This window comes from Salvia hispanica, chromosome 2 (genome assembly GCF_023119035.1).
Source record: "Salvia hispanica cultivar TCC Black 2014 chromosome 2, UniMelb_Shisp_WGS_1.0, whole genome shotgun sequence".
NCBI classification, from domain to species: domain Eukaryota; kingdom Viridiplantae; phylum Streptophyta; class Magnoliopsida; order Lamiales; family Lamiaceae; genus Salvia; species Salvia hispanica.
In genome coordinates this window covers 18,752,717-18,770,388 of record NC_062966.1, presented here as the reverse complement: position 1 = coordinate 18,770,388, position 17,672 = coordinate 18,752,717, and the positions used below count along the sequence as shown (strand labels likewise).

Below are 17,672 nucleotides of genomic sequence, written 5' to 3'. Positions count from 1 at the left end.
CCATGTTACGCAATGAAATTAAATGTCAACTGTCAAGTGTGTCAACTTTCCTATATACTAGTATGATCTATTCACTGCAAATTGATAAATATTTGTCAACTGTAGGAATTAATTTTATTTCAAAATTAAATGCATATGCACTTTGTAGATTAGTATTACATGGTGGAAACAAAATTGACAACGAAGCAGCATGAAACTGGGTCCGCCGCCGCCCTTTGAAGACAATTACGGCGTACGAACACCGGCAGTTCCATGTTTGACCGTTTGACTCTTATTCAAGCCCTTCTATGCTGACCATAATAATAATTTTTTTGTCTTAATTCATTTTAAGTAACATAAATAATTAATTAATTAAGGGTTTGAATCCCATTAACAAAATTATTTGGATATTTCAATATTTCTACATAATCCGTTTGTAAAAATAAAGAAATATGATTAGGACTTACAAGTTAAATTTTACCGTTAATTCAGAGATAGACAACTGATCACCTTTTATTTAATTCACTGTAGATCTTGTCTTATTCTGGCCCTTTCTACTTTTGTCAACCTTACTATAAATATTTTAAGCACTGACCATTTATTTTTCAACCTTATCATAATCCCAAATCATAAATATTTTAAAAACACGCCATTTTGCGGAATGGCAGCTATTAATTAGAAATATAGTGAAAAAATCATCCCAAAAAAATATACACTAGTAGTTACTTATTTTTTACATTTTTGTTTGTCTACTAAAATTAGTATCTATCTATTTATAAATTTCATTACTTTAACTATTTTTTATTCCTATCTTTTATTTAACTAATTTTGTGTTAATAATATCAGTAGTATTTTATTTACAAGTAAAATAGTTTGCACATCCCTATCATGAGGTGTCCCACAATAGTAAATGCGTCTTGACTTCTCTTTTGACATCTTTCATTTATACTTCGCCCTCATTTTACACATCTATTTGTAGAAAATCAAACATGGCCTACGATTATCTACACTAAGAAAAACATAAAAGTGGGTCATTTCTCCACCCATAAAATCCAATATCTAGCTTTTATTACAACTCATGCAACACCAAGATGTACAATATTTTTTTGATGTAGAGGAAGTGTATAAATACCTGGTGAAAAAATATCAAAAACCAAAATCACATTAGTTATGCCAACCATAATTCTCATTTCTCAACAACGTATTTGAAACTAATCAAGATTGGCCAATATGAAAATGGTCACAACATAAAATGAAACAAGATCCTAGTCAACTTTCAGTAGCAACAATAAGCTATGCAACTTAAACTCAAAATAAGCTATGCATGAAACCACCCCCTCTAACAAGCTTCAGAAAGATCAAGAACATCGATATCCGCTCAGAGCTTACTCCCTGCTTTCAGGAGCCTGCATTCAAACATGTGCAGATTCAACTTAAAATAAGTCTTCAGAGATCTCAAATTCTGCAAATGCTATTTGAATATGCACACATTTTGCCAGTCATTGACTATGATACCAACTTGCCACATTTCTTAAGCATTATGGGAGAAAGAAAGATAAAAAGAGTTAAATATACAGAATAAGATCACCAACTCATCAATCAAGTAACAACTAAGAATTGACAGCTTTGATCAAGTACATTTCTAACTTATTCAATTACAAATCACTGGGATTGTTTAGTAGATGAAAGCAACTAGTTGCTAATCTATTGAAACAGGTCAATGGATGCAGATTAAGTACAAGAACCGACTACTATGAGAAGCTGATGCTTTCGATTTAAAATTGGTTTGACCCGAGAATGTACCTTAAGGAACCTAAATGACGACTCGATGAATGTGAACGGATATGTTTCTTAAATTATCACCTACTTGTGCTGCATGACTTCATTCGATTATTTATACACCGATTTCCAACTAGTCAGACAGATATTCATGCATAACATGTGATAAAGTCATAAAACTGAACCCTCCAGCCACCTTCCTACAGGTCAATGAAAATATTTAATAAATGCTAATTGAGCAATTGATTAATACAAATAAATCAAATAAAAAAGCAATGCTTGTCCTTTCCTCTAAGTTGTTACAGAACTAAATGTTTCTTTGTCCCTTCAGAAATCATAGAACTTTCAACTAAATGGCCATTCGAGGAGATTCAATATGATAGATTAAAGCAGCAAGCACAGACATCAATTTTGGAAAACAAAGGTAATAAGCTCGATGCCAACTTGGCTTTTGACATGTTGTTCTTGGCACTTCCATGAAACTTGGTAAAAGAATATAATTATGCAAATTTCCCAAAGGAAGAAGTAATTTAGCCATTGCTGAAAATGTATAGGTAGACAAGGATATCTAAAAACACAATTTCTTACGAACATTTAATGAAGTCTAACCTGCTCCTGGCGTAGACTCATTATTTTTCATAAATAAAGAGAAATAGAAGTTTTCATGACAACCTATATTGGCGCAAAACATTAATAGTTCTGTTATTGGAAAGTTGATTACTAACTGACGTCTTCAATGATTTATCGATCTCGTGATAAAATTCATCAAACCGTGACAATTATTAATATATTCCTAATTAGTGAAGTAAGTACCGGCTAGATCTTCACTACTACATTGTTTCTCCAAGCTAAGTTCTCAGATTAGTTGAAAGTTGAAATTAATTACTTTCTATGTAAGCAACTAAAGCAGCTAGCTTGATTGACTAAATCCATATGACATAATTCCAAATTCAAAGATCATCCAAGATTATGGCCTATGGAGTATTAAAGGATATATTCCACAATCAAACCTTGACTTCTCAATTGTATTCCATCACTACGTAGATCAAAATACAGCAATTAATACTACGTACTACTCACTCAGAGATAATATGAGATAGATATCTTTATAAACAAAGGACTTTCCAACCATTTTATTTTTTTGATTCTCTGGTCGGTGGAAGAAAATCTTTGAATATACAAGAAGGTGGGACTTAAAATACAGTAGGCATCTGCAATGAGGAGGGCATTTCCAAAGTCATATCATATTATCATACATGCATCTCAAAAGTTTTAACACATAAATGCTTCTTCCTCCCAATGGCAAGGGAGTAATAGATTTATATGGCAAAAACAATTCTTATCAATATAGCAGAGAGCATACATAAAGCAAATAAACCGTGACAATGTATAAGCATTCCTAGGAAGAAAGCCAAATCAGTTTCTTACCTAGGAAACCTCAAAACCTTTTTGCTATCTGGTCCATTCGAAGTCTGCAGATCTAGGGTTAGTGGCGTTAGAGCTGTTTTGACGATTTGCATCTTCAGGCTTTATGGAGTTCACAAAGGTATGCCAGCCCAATAGATATGGTAGAACAAACTGCAGACAAGTACGAACATAATTTGAACAGTCTACCATGACCTTCTTAGCAGGATTTAGAAAGAAAGTATTTTCTTATTATTCATTCTCCATCACTAGAAGAAACATAAATATTGCAACAAAATCTCACATTTCTTGCATTGAATTGAACTGTGGCTTACATTAAAAGATGATACAAGAACAGTAAACTCTGCCTTTGTGATGGGGATATAGATGTTCTCGTCCACGTTGGTGATCTTGTTTTGAACACCTTCAAGAATCCCATAACCCAAGCATTAAAAAGATTTAAAGTATATACTGGCACTAAAAAGCGATACAATCAAAATCTTAAGAGGCTTGAAGGGGTTACTTAGATTGAAGAAGTGGCCAGAACCATCAGGCAAAGGCTCCACCTTCAACACTTTCCTCACTCTGCCCTCATCGCTGCATGATTCAAACTCAATAGTTTAGGAATAAAAATCTCTCCCCACAGCTAAGGAAAACTAACACTATCCCACAATATGAACAATGACAGGATCTGCTAACAAGCTCACTAAAATGTGAGAGTACCTCTTTCCTTTATTTGGGTCATGGAAAAACTCACAAGAGCCTCTTGCACCAAGGCTGATTATGTGTCCAATTTCATTCACTGATAACGAGAATACCTGGAGACACAATCAAATACGATTGTATGACATTAGGAGAAAAATGAGGTCGAGGGGAGTCACATGCCAAGCTTAATGGCACGCTTACTTCCAGTTTCTATCACAACAATGGCTCAACAATGAAGGTAACTATCATATTCATTTGCCTCAAAAAGATGGCTTTATATGAGCCACGTTTTAGAAATTTCCATACTTGAGAATGAAAATATCATTATCAAGATCTAGACAAACTTTTCCATCATGCAAATACCTTTCATATTCATTAATCCATATCAAATCAAGACTAAAATCTAGCTACAGAGATCAACATCAAATACACTCAAACATCTCAATTCTCACACATACAATTATTATACAGAAAAATAATTCCTTGTGCATCAGAAACATGAATAAGGCAAATAAGGCAAAAGGAAGGTTAACCTGTTTCCGACTCCAATCATATTGACGAACACCAGATGCCGGAGCAAACTGGAGCAGAACATAGCCCTCTTTCGACAGCTTAAAGGCCCCAGACTGATCCACAAAACAAACATACAATCACCATTGTGTAATTCAAATCCCCAAGATCAACACAAACGCATTCTACAACAAACATACCTCTAAAGGAGAGAACTCTGGCGCACGAGGTTCCACTGTAAGAGCAGCTTTCCCTTTATATATAGAGTATCCCACATAAACCCTTGGTGGAAACTGCCCTCCTATACAAACAATTGGAGATTAAATGCTTCCCTTGTCGATTGGGACATTAATTCCCACTAAAATATACCAAAACAGATTCATTAGACGCTAGTTATAATCTCCTTATTTCCGAAGTTAACAAAAAGAAACTGACAGCTGCACTAAAATGTTTTTGATAATCCAAGAACCAAATTTGAGGAGAACTAACCAGGCTGCGATTGGGAAGGAGAGTCGTAAGGGGAAAACTTCTGCTGCTGGTGACTTTGTTCTTGAGGAGTCAAGTACTGATTTTTCACACAAAATGTTGCATTTTTAGAGCGATATCGAAGTGGGCAGTGGAAAAGTGAAGAACTTTTCCTTGTGGAAACAAATTTGGTGGGTATAGCGGAATTAAAAGCGGACAATTTCTGGGGTTGTTGAATTGAAATCGCCGCGCCTCCTCTGGGTGGACATAAACTGTGGATTATCATACTGGGTAGCCTTTTTTTTTCTTTTTCCTTCCGTTTGAGGGTTTAGCAAAGGTTTTTCGGGTGGAGGGAATAAAGGATGTGTTTGGCAGTAGGAAGGGTCAATAATCCACACAATCTTCAACTCGATATAATAAAATTATTAGAATCAATATAATCAATTAGTATTAGAATTCCACGTGTTAATATTGTTGGCTTTTGACTTTTCCTTGCATTTTGGTGCGTTTTGGACTGCTGAATTTAATTAACTAATATTATCACACGTGCTATGCACACACGGGATATAAGATTTTCAAATAATGAAAATAAGTTCTAAGATAAGTAGATTTAAAAAAAGAATAAAAAGAATATAATACTAATATTTATAATTAAGAATATGTGTTGATTAAAATAAGTATCTATACCATTATAAAAATTTAAAAATACAATAAACAATAACAAAAAAAAATTGTGTCTTTCTCAATCCACTCTAAATAAAACATTTTATATTTAATAAACGATTTTATACAATTTTAATTTTTGATTGAATTGAGTAAAATAAAATAATAAAATGATAAAGATGAAATAAGCAACTAAGGATTAAAAAAAGTATGTGTTTCAATTTGACTATGATTTACAATTAAAGGATGCGTCTAAGGATAAAAAAAGAGCATATAATTTAAATAAATAAATATTTCAATACATAACATAAGTATTCATACATAAAAATAAAAATTTTAAAAAGTAACCACAAACCATTAGTAAATTAAATATAATTATAAATTATATAACTTGAATATTAAATATAAATAAATTTTATATAAATTAATAAACTGCTAAATAATTTTATATACTACTAAATAGTAATAAAAAATATTATTTATACATAAATTTAAATGCTTAAATTAAAAGAAATTTAATATAAAAAATAACTATTACACAAAGTCCAAAACTATCTGACCAAAAACAATAACTTAATAAGTTTCATGGTAGATAGAATGAAGAAGTTTATCAACATGTAGAATATAATAATAAGGGAATACATATATCATAATTGTAATCCCTTTCGTCCCACCGAAGATGTTTCATTTTTCTTTTTGGTTTATCTCAACCAAGATAACCTACTATTAAAAATAGAAACACCTTTATCTATATTTTATTTCATCTTTCTCCGTCTACGAAAAATTTGAGACTAACTAAAATACTATTTTCTCCGTCTACGAAAAATAGAATATATTTGCCATTTTTTTAGTTGTCCTCGAAAAATAGACCCAGTTTGGAAAAGGACCCCACATTTGTTACCTAACACAATTAAACACTACTAATGATATGGACCCAACATTCTACTAACACTATGTCTCTTACTCTTACTCTACCAATTTCATATTAAAACCTATTTCGTTCACAACGTGGTCTATTTTTTTTTGGAAAGATGGAGTACATGGAAGACTAATTAAAATGTATTTTAAATAATTTAGCTAAGTAAATATAGGATGAAAATTGAAAAGATTTTATATTTATGTTGTCATTTAGCTTATGAATTAGTTTTTAAAGAAAAAGTATACAATAGTGAATAAAACTTCAATTTTGACCCAAGTAAAGGCAAATTATACTCTTTAGCTCAATTCCAATTTTAACTCAAATTAAAGACAAAAAACGGTATATAAATTTAATTACAAAGAAGAATTTAAATTAAAAATATATAGCCCAAATAATATCAAATCTAATTTTTAAAACATAAATATAATGATACAGAATTTCATACCCAAATCGGCGCCTGCACTCTCCCTATCCCTCTTTCTCTCTCAATCACGTCGGCAAGCCCACCAGCCTGCATCGCCGCCATGCCTTCCGCTCTGCCTCACCGCTCCTCCATCGCTCTTCCTCTGCCGGTCTCCTTGTCCATGCTCAGGCACTCCGACAATGAAGGAATGGAGGGAGCTTTGCTTCAGGGTGTAGATTGTAGAACTGCAGCAGATTCTCCCGACACCAACTCGATCGCATTGTCTCCACATTCTCAAAAAGGAAGTAAAGATATTGACGTCCGAATTCTTAAAATGATTTGTAATATAATTATAAAATCTCGGGAAATACTTTCATCTTTTTCATCTCTGTTGTCTCTGTCATATGCTTTGTTTTTGTGGCATAATATGCCAATTTTATATACTATTTTGTCTTACCATTTTGCTTATACGCTTAAATATGTTGAATAAATTCAATCTTTAAGTTGGATTCTTCAGAAAGAGGCATGTAGTTTCATGAATTAGAGAAATAGATTCATCTTCCCATCTGCCAAGAGAAATAGATTCATCTTCCCATCTGCTAAGATGGTAACAAAACTAAAAAAAGATAAACAAATTGGAGAAAGATAACAAACTATAGAAAAATGAATTAACATAACTAAGAAAGAAAGCATGAAACCAATACATACAAAATAGATTATAATTCGAAATTTTGCTTGAACATCAATTGTGGGAAAGGGTATTTATAGAGGCAAGGCTTCGATTTTTGGCTCTAAGTTTTGAAACTTGAATTAAAATTAGACCAGTTCATCCACTTTTTCTGCATGATTGATTCAAAATATGATTCTCCAGTATAAAGAATAAATGCATTAATACACAGTGGTTAAAAAATACTCCCTCCGTGCACATTTGGAGTCACTTATTGTTATGGCTCGGATTTTAAGAAAGAGTTGAAGTGTGTAATAAATGAAGGGAGATGGTGGAGTGTGTAATAAATGAAGTGAGATGATAGAGTGTGTAATAAATGAAGTGAGATGGTGGAGTTGGTTGAAGGTGGGTCCCTTTTGACTTTTGATTTTTGTTTTGATTTATTTTAATGTAGATAATGACAATTTTATGTAATTTTGATGAAGAATGAGGTAAAATTGTATGACCAAATATGGAAAATTCTAAAAGTGACTCTTAAACTGGGACGGACTTTTATGGCAAAAAGTGACTCTTAATCTAGGCCGTAGGTAGGCCTGCTTATTCGGCCGGTTCCGGTTCTAACCGGACCGGTTAACCGGTTTTAAATTTTCATAAATTCAAGAACCGGAACGAACCGGAACCGATCGGTTCCGGTTTGGAACAGGCCGGTTAAGAACCGGTCGATTCCGGTTCCGAACCGGAACCGATGTGTAATTTTAATCCGAATTTATTTATAATTTAAATAGTTCAATACTAAAAAAAAAAAATCCAACATCTAGAATTATAACAAATAATACCTAAAAATTAAAATAAATACACAAAATACAAACCAACAATACAATAATATTCATATATGGATAAGAGTAATGCCAAGTGTAGTAGGTCGGGTCGGACTAGTTTATGTTAGCAATTTTTTACTAATACAAAAATAGGAGTTCTAAACTTTAGCAAATTTTTTTAAAAAAATGAGTTTTAAAATTGAATTTCATTTTCCCTTTTTTGGCTAAACATAGTATTCATTGGAATTTCCAATACTAATTGATATTGTTGTGACTATTTGGTTTATACCGGAACACTTAATAAATTATTCACAAATATGTTAAAATCGTATGTTAAATGAATTGTTACATAAATTTGTAATAAATATATCATATGAAATGATATTGTATTTGGATAAGTTCTTTTGAAAACTAAAAACAAACTTATGATGTTCTACTCATTGTAGTTAGTTCATAAAAAATGGATTAGGGAAATAATTATAGATTCAAAGTATCACAGATTAAACATTTAAATCTAAAAATCACTTAATGTTTCAAACTATTTTACTTTAATTCAAAATTAATTCAATAAATTAGATCTTTTAGTATATTAAATTATAAAAAAAATAAAATTGAATTATAATCCGGTTCCCGGTTAGGAACCGGTCGGTTCCGGTTCCGAACCGGAACCGGTGTTATTTAAAAAGTTGGAACCGGTACCGGAACCGGAACCGGATTTTCCGGTTCCGGTTCCTCAATTAACCGGTCGGTTCCGGTTCCGATTCCGGTTAACCGAGAACCGAAGAACCGTTTAAGCACCCCTAGCCGTAGGGACTAAAATTTTTACATTATTATACACCAATTTATTGAAGTATTCAATGGTTTTCGAGATATCTCAACAATGCACGAGAATTTAGGAGCTGACAATTGTGAAAATTGCCTAAAAACTTATAAAAAAATATACTCCTATAATTTGCATTACCCAAATGCTTATTTGAATTTATTGAAAGTCTTGTGTCATTTGGGGTTTATTGTCAGCCTTTTATTTTCACATGGTTACTTTACAATAGTTCATATGATTTGACCTATTAGCTAAAAAGTACTATAGTTTTTAAGAATGGTTTTGCACATTTACACGTCTTTCAAACGTCTTTTATTAATCTGAAATTGCTTTACATGTGCCAAAACAATGACAGCATGTAATATATTTAGATAAAATATGAGTCAAAAATTTATGATATATGATAAATCCAAATTTTATTAAAGAAGTGGGCCGGCCAAAACTGTGGCTTTGTATATGTATAGATTAGAGTTTGGTGGAAAAACTTCTGACAAAATAGATCCTATGCTTCACGAAGAGTTGCTGCTATTAAGATTTGTTGTAACAAAGTCTTTTTATTGTAGGTTTGAGTTCACTATAGCAAATTGTATGCTTCTCGATTTCAAAATATTAAATGCGTTTGATTGCAGAGAACCAAAGGAACTACTGCTGCAAGGAATCATCCTTGTGAGTTCTGAGGTTATGAAGAACTACTTCTCGGAACCAGAAAAGCACCGCAAGAGAAGCATTGCTATGAAAGGTTTTTCCGAATTGTATTGTTGTTTCAGTGATCAATGTTTGCGTTTAAAGGGCATAACAGAAGGACTTTCCCATCAAGATTTTGATTATTAGTTAACTTGACAGATGATATTGTATTAAAAGTGCAGCATTGTTTGATAAACAAAGTTAACGTTTATTGAAATATTTTTCCGACGTCATACATGTGATGGATGCAGATGTACAATTCTCCTACTACCTCCCCGATCAGCACAGTTTCCCTGCAACGCACTTGAGGACGCCTGCATATCGCGATAGCCTGCCTGCATATGAGCCTGGCCTGAACTTCATCATGTGCCTCTTTGTGGCAACACTCCAGTGGTTGTGTTTGATCTTCGGACCAGAAGATTGGAAGTAGGCTCCGTTGACAAACACATCGCCTTCGGATTGCCATTGCCAATTCTGCCACTCCTCCTCAGAAGAATACTCCCTCTTGGTCACCTGCAAGCAACAAGTTAATTGTCTTGCTCAGTACTCTGCATATATACGCGCGCATTTGTGTTTGGTACCTGCTTGGTGTTGGAGTTGTCTGCAGCCTTGTATCGATTGCCCTGGCTGATAATAGTGGGGTTTGCGCTGCCGCCGATGGCATACATTTGCCAGTGGGAATAGTAGTTGTTGATGATGTGGAATAGACCCCATCTGCACCTCGGCATTCTCTGCACCAAACCTTCACCAAAACGGTTGAATGCAATTGTTGTTTGCATCAGTTTGTCTTCAGTAGTACTATCATGTGCTCCAAGAAGCATCACCTGTGCCAGTTTTAGCAAACAATCTTCAATTCTTGTTCTTGTTCTTGTTCTTGATAGTGATTAGTGATGATGTCCAAAACTTACAGCATTGTGGTTGTTGAATTTACAGTTGGAGATGGTGATGGCGGTGGATCCCTCGATGGCGTCGATGAGGCCGTCGGTGGCTTTGGAGAGGGAGACATGGTCGATCCAGATGTTGTTGGAGCCGTAGATGGAGATGGCGTCGCCGTCGCTTATGGTGCGGAGGCCGATGTGGTCGACAGCGTCCCTGATCAGGCCTCCGAAGGCCGGGACGATGTTGTGCATCCGGATGTTGTGGATGATCACGTTGTGGACGAACTGGATCGTGAAGCCGGCCCCGTACGCGATGCGGACTTTGGCGCCACGGCCGTCGATGGTCTTGTCGCTGGCGAAGATGAGCTCTTGCTTGAGGCTGATGAGCATGTCGCGTTCGAAGATGATCCACAGGGGCTCCGTCTGGATGACCGCGTGCCGGAGGGTGCCCGGCCTAGGGTTATCCACGTCATCGTCGGAGTTGTCGGTGACGACGTAGAATTCCCCGTCCCTTCCTCCTGTGGTGTGGCGGCCGAAGCCGAGGACGCAGTCCACGAGCCTCTTGCGGTTCTGGTCCCAGTTGCGGTCGCCGCGCCAGCAACGGTCGATGGGGTTTGTAGCCTTGTTGCCACCTTCCAGGAGGTGCCTCCTCTTGGTGATATGGTGCACCATTGTCCTATGCAAATGCAAACAAACATGCATGAGAAAGAGAAAGGGAGGAAGAGAGATATATATATAGAGAGAGAGAGGAATTACTCGCCAACTTCTTGACTGATTTCCTCAGCAACAGCCTCAGGGTTGGGAACATAGGCCTTGATATATTCAAGATGGGATTGCTCAGCCTTTTTTCTGAGATAATCATCCATTTCTGCAATTTTTGCGTTGGATTTAGGCAGCAGTGCAACTAAATATAACAGGGAGAGGAGGAGAATTGACATCTTGATGCTATAAATGGACGCCATGAAATATGTATATATTCTAACAAGGAATGGAAAACAAGAATCACTGGAGATTAGACCAGTGATTCGGTTTTCGTTTCCTTGAAAAGATATGAATGTACAGAGCCTGAGGCAGACTTGTACATGGAAAAAGATGAAAATGAAGGGGATAAATAAACATATTTAGCCAGGAGAGGATTATGGATGTTTGTGCGACAAGAATGGATTACCAGTGAGGATGGAGGTACTACAATTGACGTTTGTACTAATGAGAGGTGAACCTATTTAAAGAAAAGTGATGAAATAGATCGCCCATTTATTAGGAATATGTTTTCCTCCTTTACATTGGCAAGTAGTCAGTTATTTGCACCACTGCAAACTAGTAGTATTATTATTCTATGCAAGTCTTAGCATCTTTCACATATTGAACTAACAAATTCAGACATTGGATTCCAAAATTCAAATATTTTCTTGCGTACACCGAATCTTAAAAGAAAATTGGATAAATAAACTTAGGACCTAGGGTATTAAGCTTCAATATCTCCAATTTCAAACAAAAAGTAACACAGTAGCTGTTTATATTCCAAAATGTAATTTTTATCTCAGTGAGGAAGAGTCCACAACTAAGCTTCACAATAATAAACCCAGTGAATCTGTAACTCCCGCAGAATGGTGCTTCTGATTATTATAAGTATATTATATAGAACTAAAAACAAGATCTCATGAGCTCTGTCAATCCTTTATAACAGCGCAAGCACCTTATAGGCTTTCGATCATTCCTTATGGGAATGTCATAGTATAAATAAAAAATAAAGCAAATACCCACAACAAGAATAATAGTAGTCCTGAACAATAAATAAATGCTTCAAAGGACCTTGTACTCTCAATCTCAATCTCAATCACAATCTCATTTTGGCAATCAAGGTTATTGCATTGCATAACATTCACCATTTTACAACATGAAAGGTAATAATAGTAAAGACAGAAACCTATGAAATAAACATAGAGAAAGAACTATATCTTCTTCGCCATCTGAAGATTCTGAAAGGAATGCCCCATAAATTTGTAGACTACTACTAGATGATTGCATCTGGTAAGGATAGAAGAACTCAAGAACTGACGATGTAGAGACCGATCACCAAGGTGGATCAGAGCCTTCTCTCACAGAAGGTGACTTGGAACCTACGCTGCCATCTCTTCCCAACCGAGACATACTCCTCCCAGCTTTTGGAGTGCTCAATCCGGGGCTCCCACTGCGATAACTTGCTCTGAGGGATTCATCAATAGAATTTGAAGACTTGGCAATTGCTTTCCTCATAAACTTCTGGGCAGCAGGTGAAAGTATTTGTCGACCTGGACTTGCGCTTCCTCCTCTAACTGGCGAATGCAGTGGTGGTTTCTGAAACATCTTTGACCTCTCCCTGAGCTTCCTTGCAGCCTCCCTCGACAAAGAATGCGCCTTCATATCCCTTGAAGGAGGCATCGGAATTTTAAACTGTGGTCCATTCCCACTGCCGCCAATATCAATTGGTGTATCCTCTGCCTCCAACCTCAGCGGAGTCCCCTCAATTTCACCCCAGGTTATTAAAGGTGACTCATCAACCCCAGGAGCAGGGGAAGGCGTCTTCACAAAACTATATCCATTATCTGCCTTCTTCTCAGACTCTGCATAGAATTTATTTGGGGTCTTCCTCAAATCCTCCAAATCATATCTCTTCACCTTATCAATATCTCTACTGCTTATTGCAATAGGAGTAGCCCCAGCAACAGGTGGATAGAGCACAACAGCAGAGTCATCATCCTGTGCTTCATCAGCATCTAAAGCTTTGGCATGGAATCTCGTATTTGGTCTGCTAATTTCCTTCGTCATTGCCTTCAACCTCAACGCTCTTTCCTCCTCAGTTAAAGGCACTTCGCCATTATCAGCCGGATGATACATCAGCAAGTTCTTGGCTGTATATTTCCACCCGTCCAATGTACTCACCGGCTGATCCGATGTTCCATAGCCATCAGTACTACTTTTCTCCCGTTTATTCCCTTCCTCAATCAAATTGTTCCCGGAATTCCCCTCGACTGAATCAGCTCCCAACAAATACCCATACTTTTCCTTCTTCTTCCGATTCACTTTCTCTACAAGCTTCGAAAAGCTCTCATTATCCTCACTTGTGTACCTTCTAAAAAATTCATCAAGCGACAACGAAACATCCACTTGCCCTTCCCCTCCATCATCACCGCCGTCAATTTTATCGCTAACAAAATTCTCTTTATGCTCATTGTAAAACGACGGAGTAACCGAACTATTTCGTAAAAAGGACGAACCAGGGGTTGCAGTGGCGGAGCGGAGCGAAGCATCAGCAGCGGACTTTTCACCCTTCCGGATGCGGCGGCGCTCGAGGATCTTGAGCTGGGCATCGCGGATAAGCACGGGATCGTGGCTGCGAATTGCCTGCAGCCAATCGAGGCGATCGCGCAGCTTGGGGATGTCAGGGAAAAAGTCTCGCTCGATTATCTTCTCGATTGCGGCCACGTATGCGTCTTCGTCCAGAACATCGGGCCCACGGCGGCGCTTTCGGTTGTCGAAATCGGGAGCTGAAGAGGTGGCATGGGAGGAATTAGGGTTATCGGAGGAAGCGGAAGGGGCGGGTGAAGGCGTAGAGAGGTGGCGCGGCGAGTGGCCTGGGGATAGCAGCATGATTGTTGGAGTTGGAGATGCTGTGGGAGGGAGGAGAAGAAACAGAAATTGAGGAATTAGGGTTTGAGAATTTGGGTGAAATCAGATCAGAATTCTGGTCTTCAGTTGTGGAACGCGTCGATGACTAACCATTTTAAGGGAAAATTTACCACCGACTTTTGAAATAAATAAATATGGCAATATTTCGAATCTTTATTAAATTGAAAATGTTACTACTAACAAGTACGACAAATTGTAAATAAATCCAATTTCTACAAGGAACAAAAATAATTCTAGAATGATAGGATAAATTGATAAAGTATTCAATATGTTGCTCATTGTCGCTGGATTTGAATTATCTTTTTAAACAAGTAACAATAAATTAGCGGGGACCTATTTTATTGGTGAAGACATAAAAGGAACTCAAATAAAATCAAGAGGTTGCTCTTTTTTTGCTTTGCTGATCCTCTGAATTCATACACAAAATAAGTATGGGATTAATAATAGGATCATGTCCTTGAACATTATCTCTTTAAATCAAGTGTATAGTATACTAATTCTTCTATTTGCATAAATAGTTTTATGCTATTCATGCTGCAAAACTATATATTGGCTGGTATATGTAACCCATATGTAGCTATCGGAAGAAATCTTTGGTGAGAAGTTATAAGAGGAGTTTCAATGGATTTGCAGCCTACCTTACACATCTCTGCATAATTCATTCCAAGTGATTTTCGACGAAATTACTCACTGAATTGCTATGCATTTCATGGAAAGGTGGTGTCGATTTTCCCTAGCATAACTTTAAATCCTCAAACAACAAGATCTTGGTGTTATCGACACTGGTGCTTGGCCCTTCAGGCCTCCTTCGAACAAATGGAGAGGGGCCTGCAATGGTGGAATGAACTTCACTTGCAACAAGTATGATCTCTTCCTCTCTTAGTACACAATCATGTGTTTTTTGTGTTGACTCTTAATTCTTGATTTCCAGTAAGCTTTACTATAACTCGAATTCATCATCGAACACTAATTCAGCCAGAGACATCATTGGCCATGGAACTCACACTGCATCTACAGCAGCAGGAAACCTTGTGAGAGATGCTAGTTTCTATGGCATTGCAAAAGGGACTGCAAGAGGAGGAGCACCTTCTGCTAGGATCGCAGGAAACTTCACCTGTCCAGCTTGGATCTCCAGAGGCACTTGTTCATAAAGATGTCAACTACCCTTCAATTACTAGTCACGTTGCTATTGACGTTGTGAATTTCTCCCGGAACAAATGTTGTGCAAAGCAGCGAGTATGCCATCACAGTAAGACCTGGAATCCTATCATTTGGAGCATCTAATGAGAGAAAATCATTTGAAGTGGTTATCAGTGATAAGATCAGCAGGAAAATGGTGTCGGCCTCACTCGAATGGTCTGATGGGGCCCACAGAGTTCGAAGTCCAATCGTTGTTGACAGTGTCTGAACTGTAGGCTTTGCTATTGTGAGAAAACTATGTTTTAAATACTGAAATGTAGTGATTGATACATATCAGCTGTTCTTACATGGCAATCAATATGATTTATTTCTAGGTGATTCGTCCAAATAGTTTATAACTTTCTTCTTCACGTCCTATTATTAAGTGCATATTGTTAAATGGTGCAGAAAACATAATTGAAAGGGAAGAAGAAAAGAGAATGGTTGTTTTGAATAGGATGATTATTTCATTATATAAAGCACCCTTTAAATAGGGATTACAAACAAGTAAATATGGTAGAACTTGTGCTCCAAGTAATCTTGAGCACCAAGTATTCTTGAGCTTCAAGTATTCTTGGGCACCAAGTATTATAATTTAATTACAAAATATTTTGTCAATCACCTAATTGGAGTAATCGATTCCAATCACAATCTTTTCTTTTCTAACACTCCCCCTCAAATTGAGTGGTGCGGTCTCCAATACTCAATTTGCAAAGAGCCTCTTCAAAAACTCTCTTGTTGACTGCCTTTGTCAAAATGTCAGCAAGCTGATCCTCTGAGCGAACAAATGGCAGCTCTACAATGCCTCCTTCAATGTTTTCCTTGATAAAGTGTCTATCCACCTCAACATGTTTGGTTCGATCATGTTGAACTGGATTCTCTGAGATGCTTATAGCGGCCTTGTTGTCACAGTATAGTCGACACTTTCTGCTAGGAGCTAAGCTGAGTTCCTTCATCAGTCTTCTTAGTCACATTATCTCAGTCAGTCCACTTTTGATTCCACGAAACTCTGCCTCAGCACTCGAGAGGGCGACCACTTTCTGCTTTTTACTTCTCCAAGTCACCAAGTTACCTCCAACAAAGGTAAAGTACCCGGCGGTTGACCTTCTATCATTAGGATTCCCCGCCCAATCAGCATCGGTGTACCCATGAATGTCAAGATTATCACTCTTAGAGAACAACACTCCATGTCCTGTTGTCCCTTTCAGATATCGGCAAATCCTGAGCGCTGCTTCCATATGGTCCGTCTGTGGTCGATGCATAAACTGACTTACGATCCCTACTGCGTAGGCAATGTCTGGCCTAGTGTGTGATAGATAAATAAGTTTTCCAACTAGTCGCTGATATCGACTTCGATCGGTCAACTCGGCCTTATCATTATTCTGCAACCCATGATTAACTGCTATAGGCGTATCTGTTGGCTTACACTCTAGGAGACCCGTCTCTGCTAGGATGTCCAAAATGTACTTTCTCTGTCTCAAAAAGATCCCTCTCTGTGACCTTAACACTTCAATCCCAAGGAAATACTTGAGATCTCCTAAATCCTTCATTTCAAATTCCTGAAACAGGTTCCTCTTCAAGCTCTCAATTTCTTCCAAGTCATCACCTGTGATAATCATATCATCGACGTAAATGATCAAGCAAGTGATTTTATCTCCTCTTTTCTTCAGAAACAGAGTATGATCGGAGTTGCTCTGTTTATACCCATAACTGATCATTGCCCCGACGAACTTTCCAAACCATACTCTTGGGGACTGCTTCAACCCATATAGTGTTTTCCTTAGCCTACATCCTTCACCTATCTTGAAGTCTGCTGCAAATCCTGGAGGAGCCTCCATATATACCTCTTCTTCCTTCTTCAGCTCACCGTGAAGAAAGGCATTCGTCACATCGAATTGGTGCAGAGGCCAATCTCTGCTTGCCGCTACAGATAATAAGACTCGAATTGTGTTCATCTTGGCTACTGGGGAGAAGGTTTCTGAATAGTCTACCCCATAGGTCTGAGTATAGCCCTTCGCAACCAGCCTTGCTTTGTACCTCTCAACTGAGCCATCTGGTCTCCTCTTAATAGTGAAGACCCATCGACATCCTACAGGTCGCTTTCCTTTGGGTAAGATGCACGTTTCTCAA

At 37.1% G+C, this 17,672-nt stretch overlaps 3 protein-coding genes across 3 annotated transcripts; all 3 read right to left on the bottom strand.

Moving 5' to 3' along the window:
* Positions 1–1,123: 1,123 nt before the first annotated feature.
* Positions 1,124–5,230, bottom strand: LOC125203694 (single-stranded DNA-binding protein WHY1, chloroplastic-like). Its single transcript, XM_048102103.1, has 8 exons — positions 4,867–5,230; positions 4,578–4,678; positions 4,401–4,493; positions 3,886–3,980; positions 3,686–3,759; positions 3,498–3,586; positions 3,187–3,336; positions 1,124–1,385 (listed from the first exon to the last, which is right to left on the bottom strand). The coding sequence occupies exons 1-7, from the start codon at positions 5,126–5,128 to the stop codon at positions 3,211–3,213; spliced, it is 840 nt and encodes a 279-aa protein (XP_047958060.1). The 5' UTR covers positions 5,129–5,230; the 3' UTR covers positions 1,124–1,385; positions 3,187–3,210.
* A 4,778-nt stretch (positions 5,231–10,008) lies between these two features.
* Positions 10,009–12,405, bottom strand: LOC125205276 (pectate lyase-like). The gene is made up of 4 exons (XM_048104113.1): positions 11,451–12,405; positions 10,725–11,370; positions 10,398–10,640; positions 10,009–10,329 (listed from the first exon to the last, which is right to left on the bottom strand). The coding sequence occupies exons 1-4, from the start codon at positions 11,654–11,656 to the stop codon at positions 10,096–10,098; spliced, it is 1,329 nt and encodes a 442-aa protein (XP_047960070.1). The 5' UTR covers positions 11,657–12,405; the 3' UTR covers positions 10,009–10,095.
* Positions 12,406–12,521: 116 nt separating this feature from the next.
* On the bottom strand, positions 12,522–14,432 carry LOC125205275 (splicing factor ESS-2 homolog). The gene has a single exon (XM_048104112.1). The coding sequence runs from the start codon at positions 14,322–14,324 to the stop codon at positions 12,768–12,770; it is 1,557 nt and encodes a 518-aa protein (XP_047960069.1). The 5' UTR covers positions 14,325–14,432; the 3' UTR covers positions 12,522–12,767.
* Between the last annotated feature and the right edge of the window lie 3,240 nt (positions 14,433–17,672).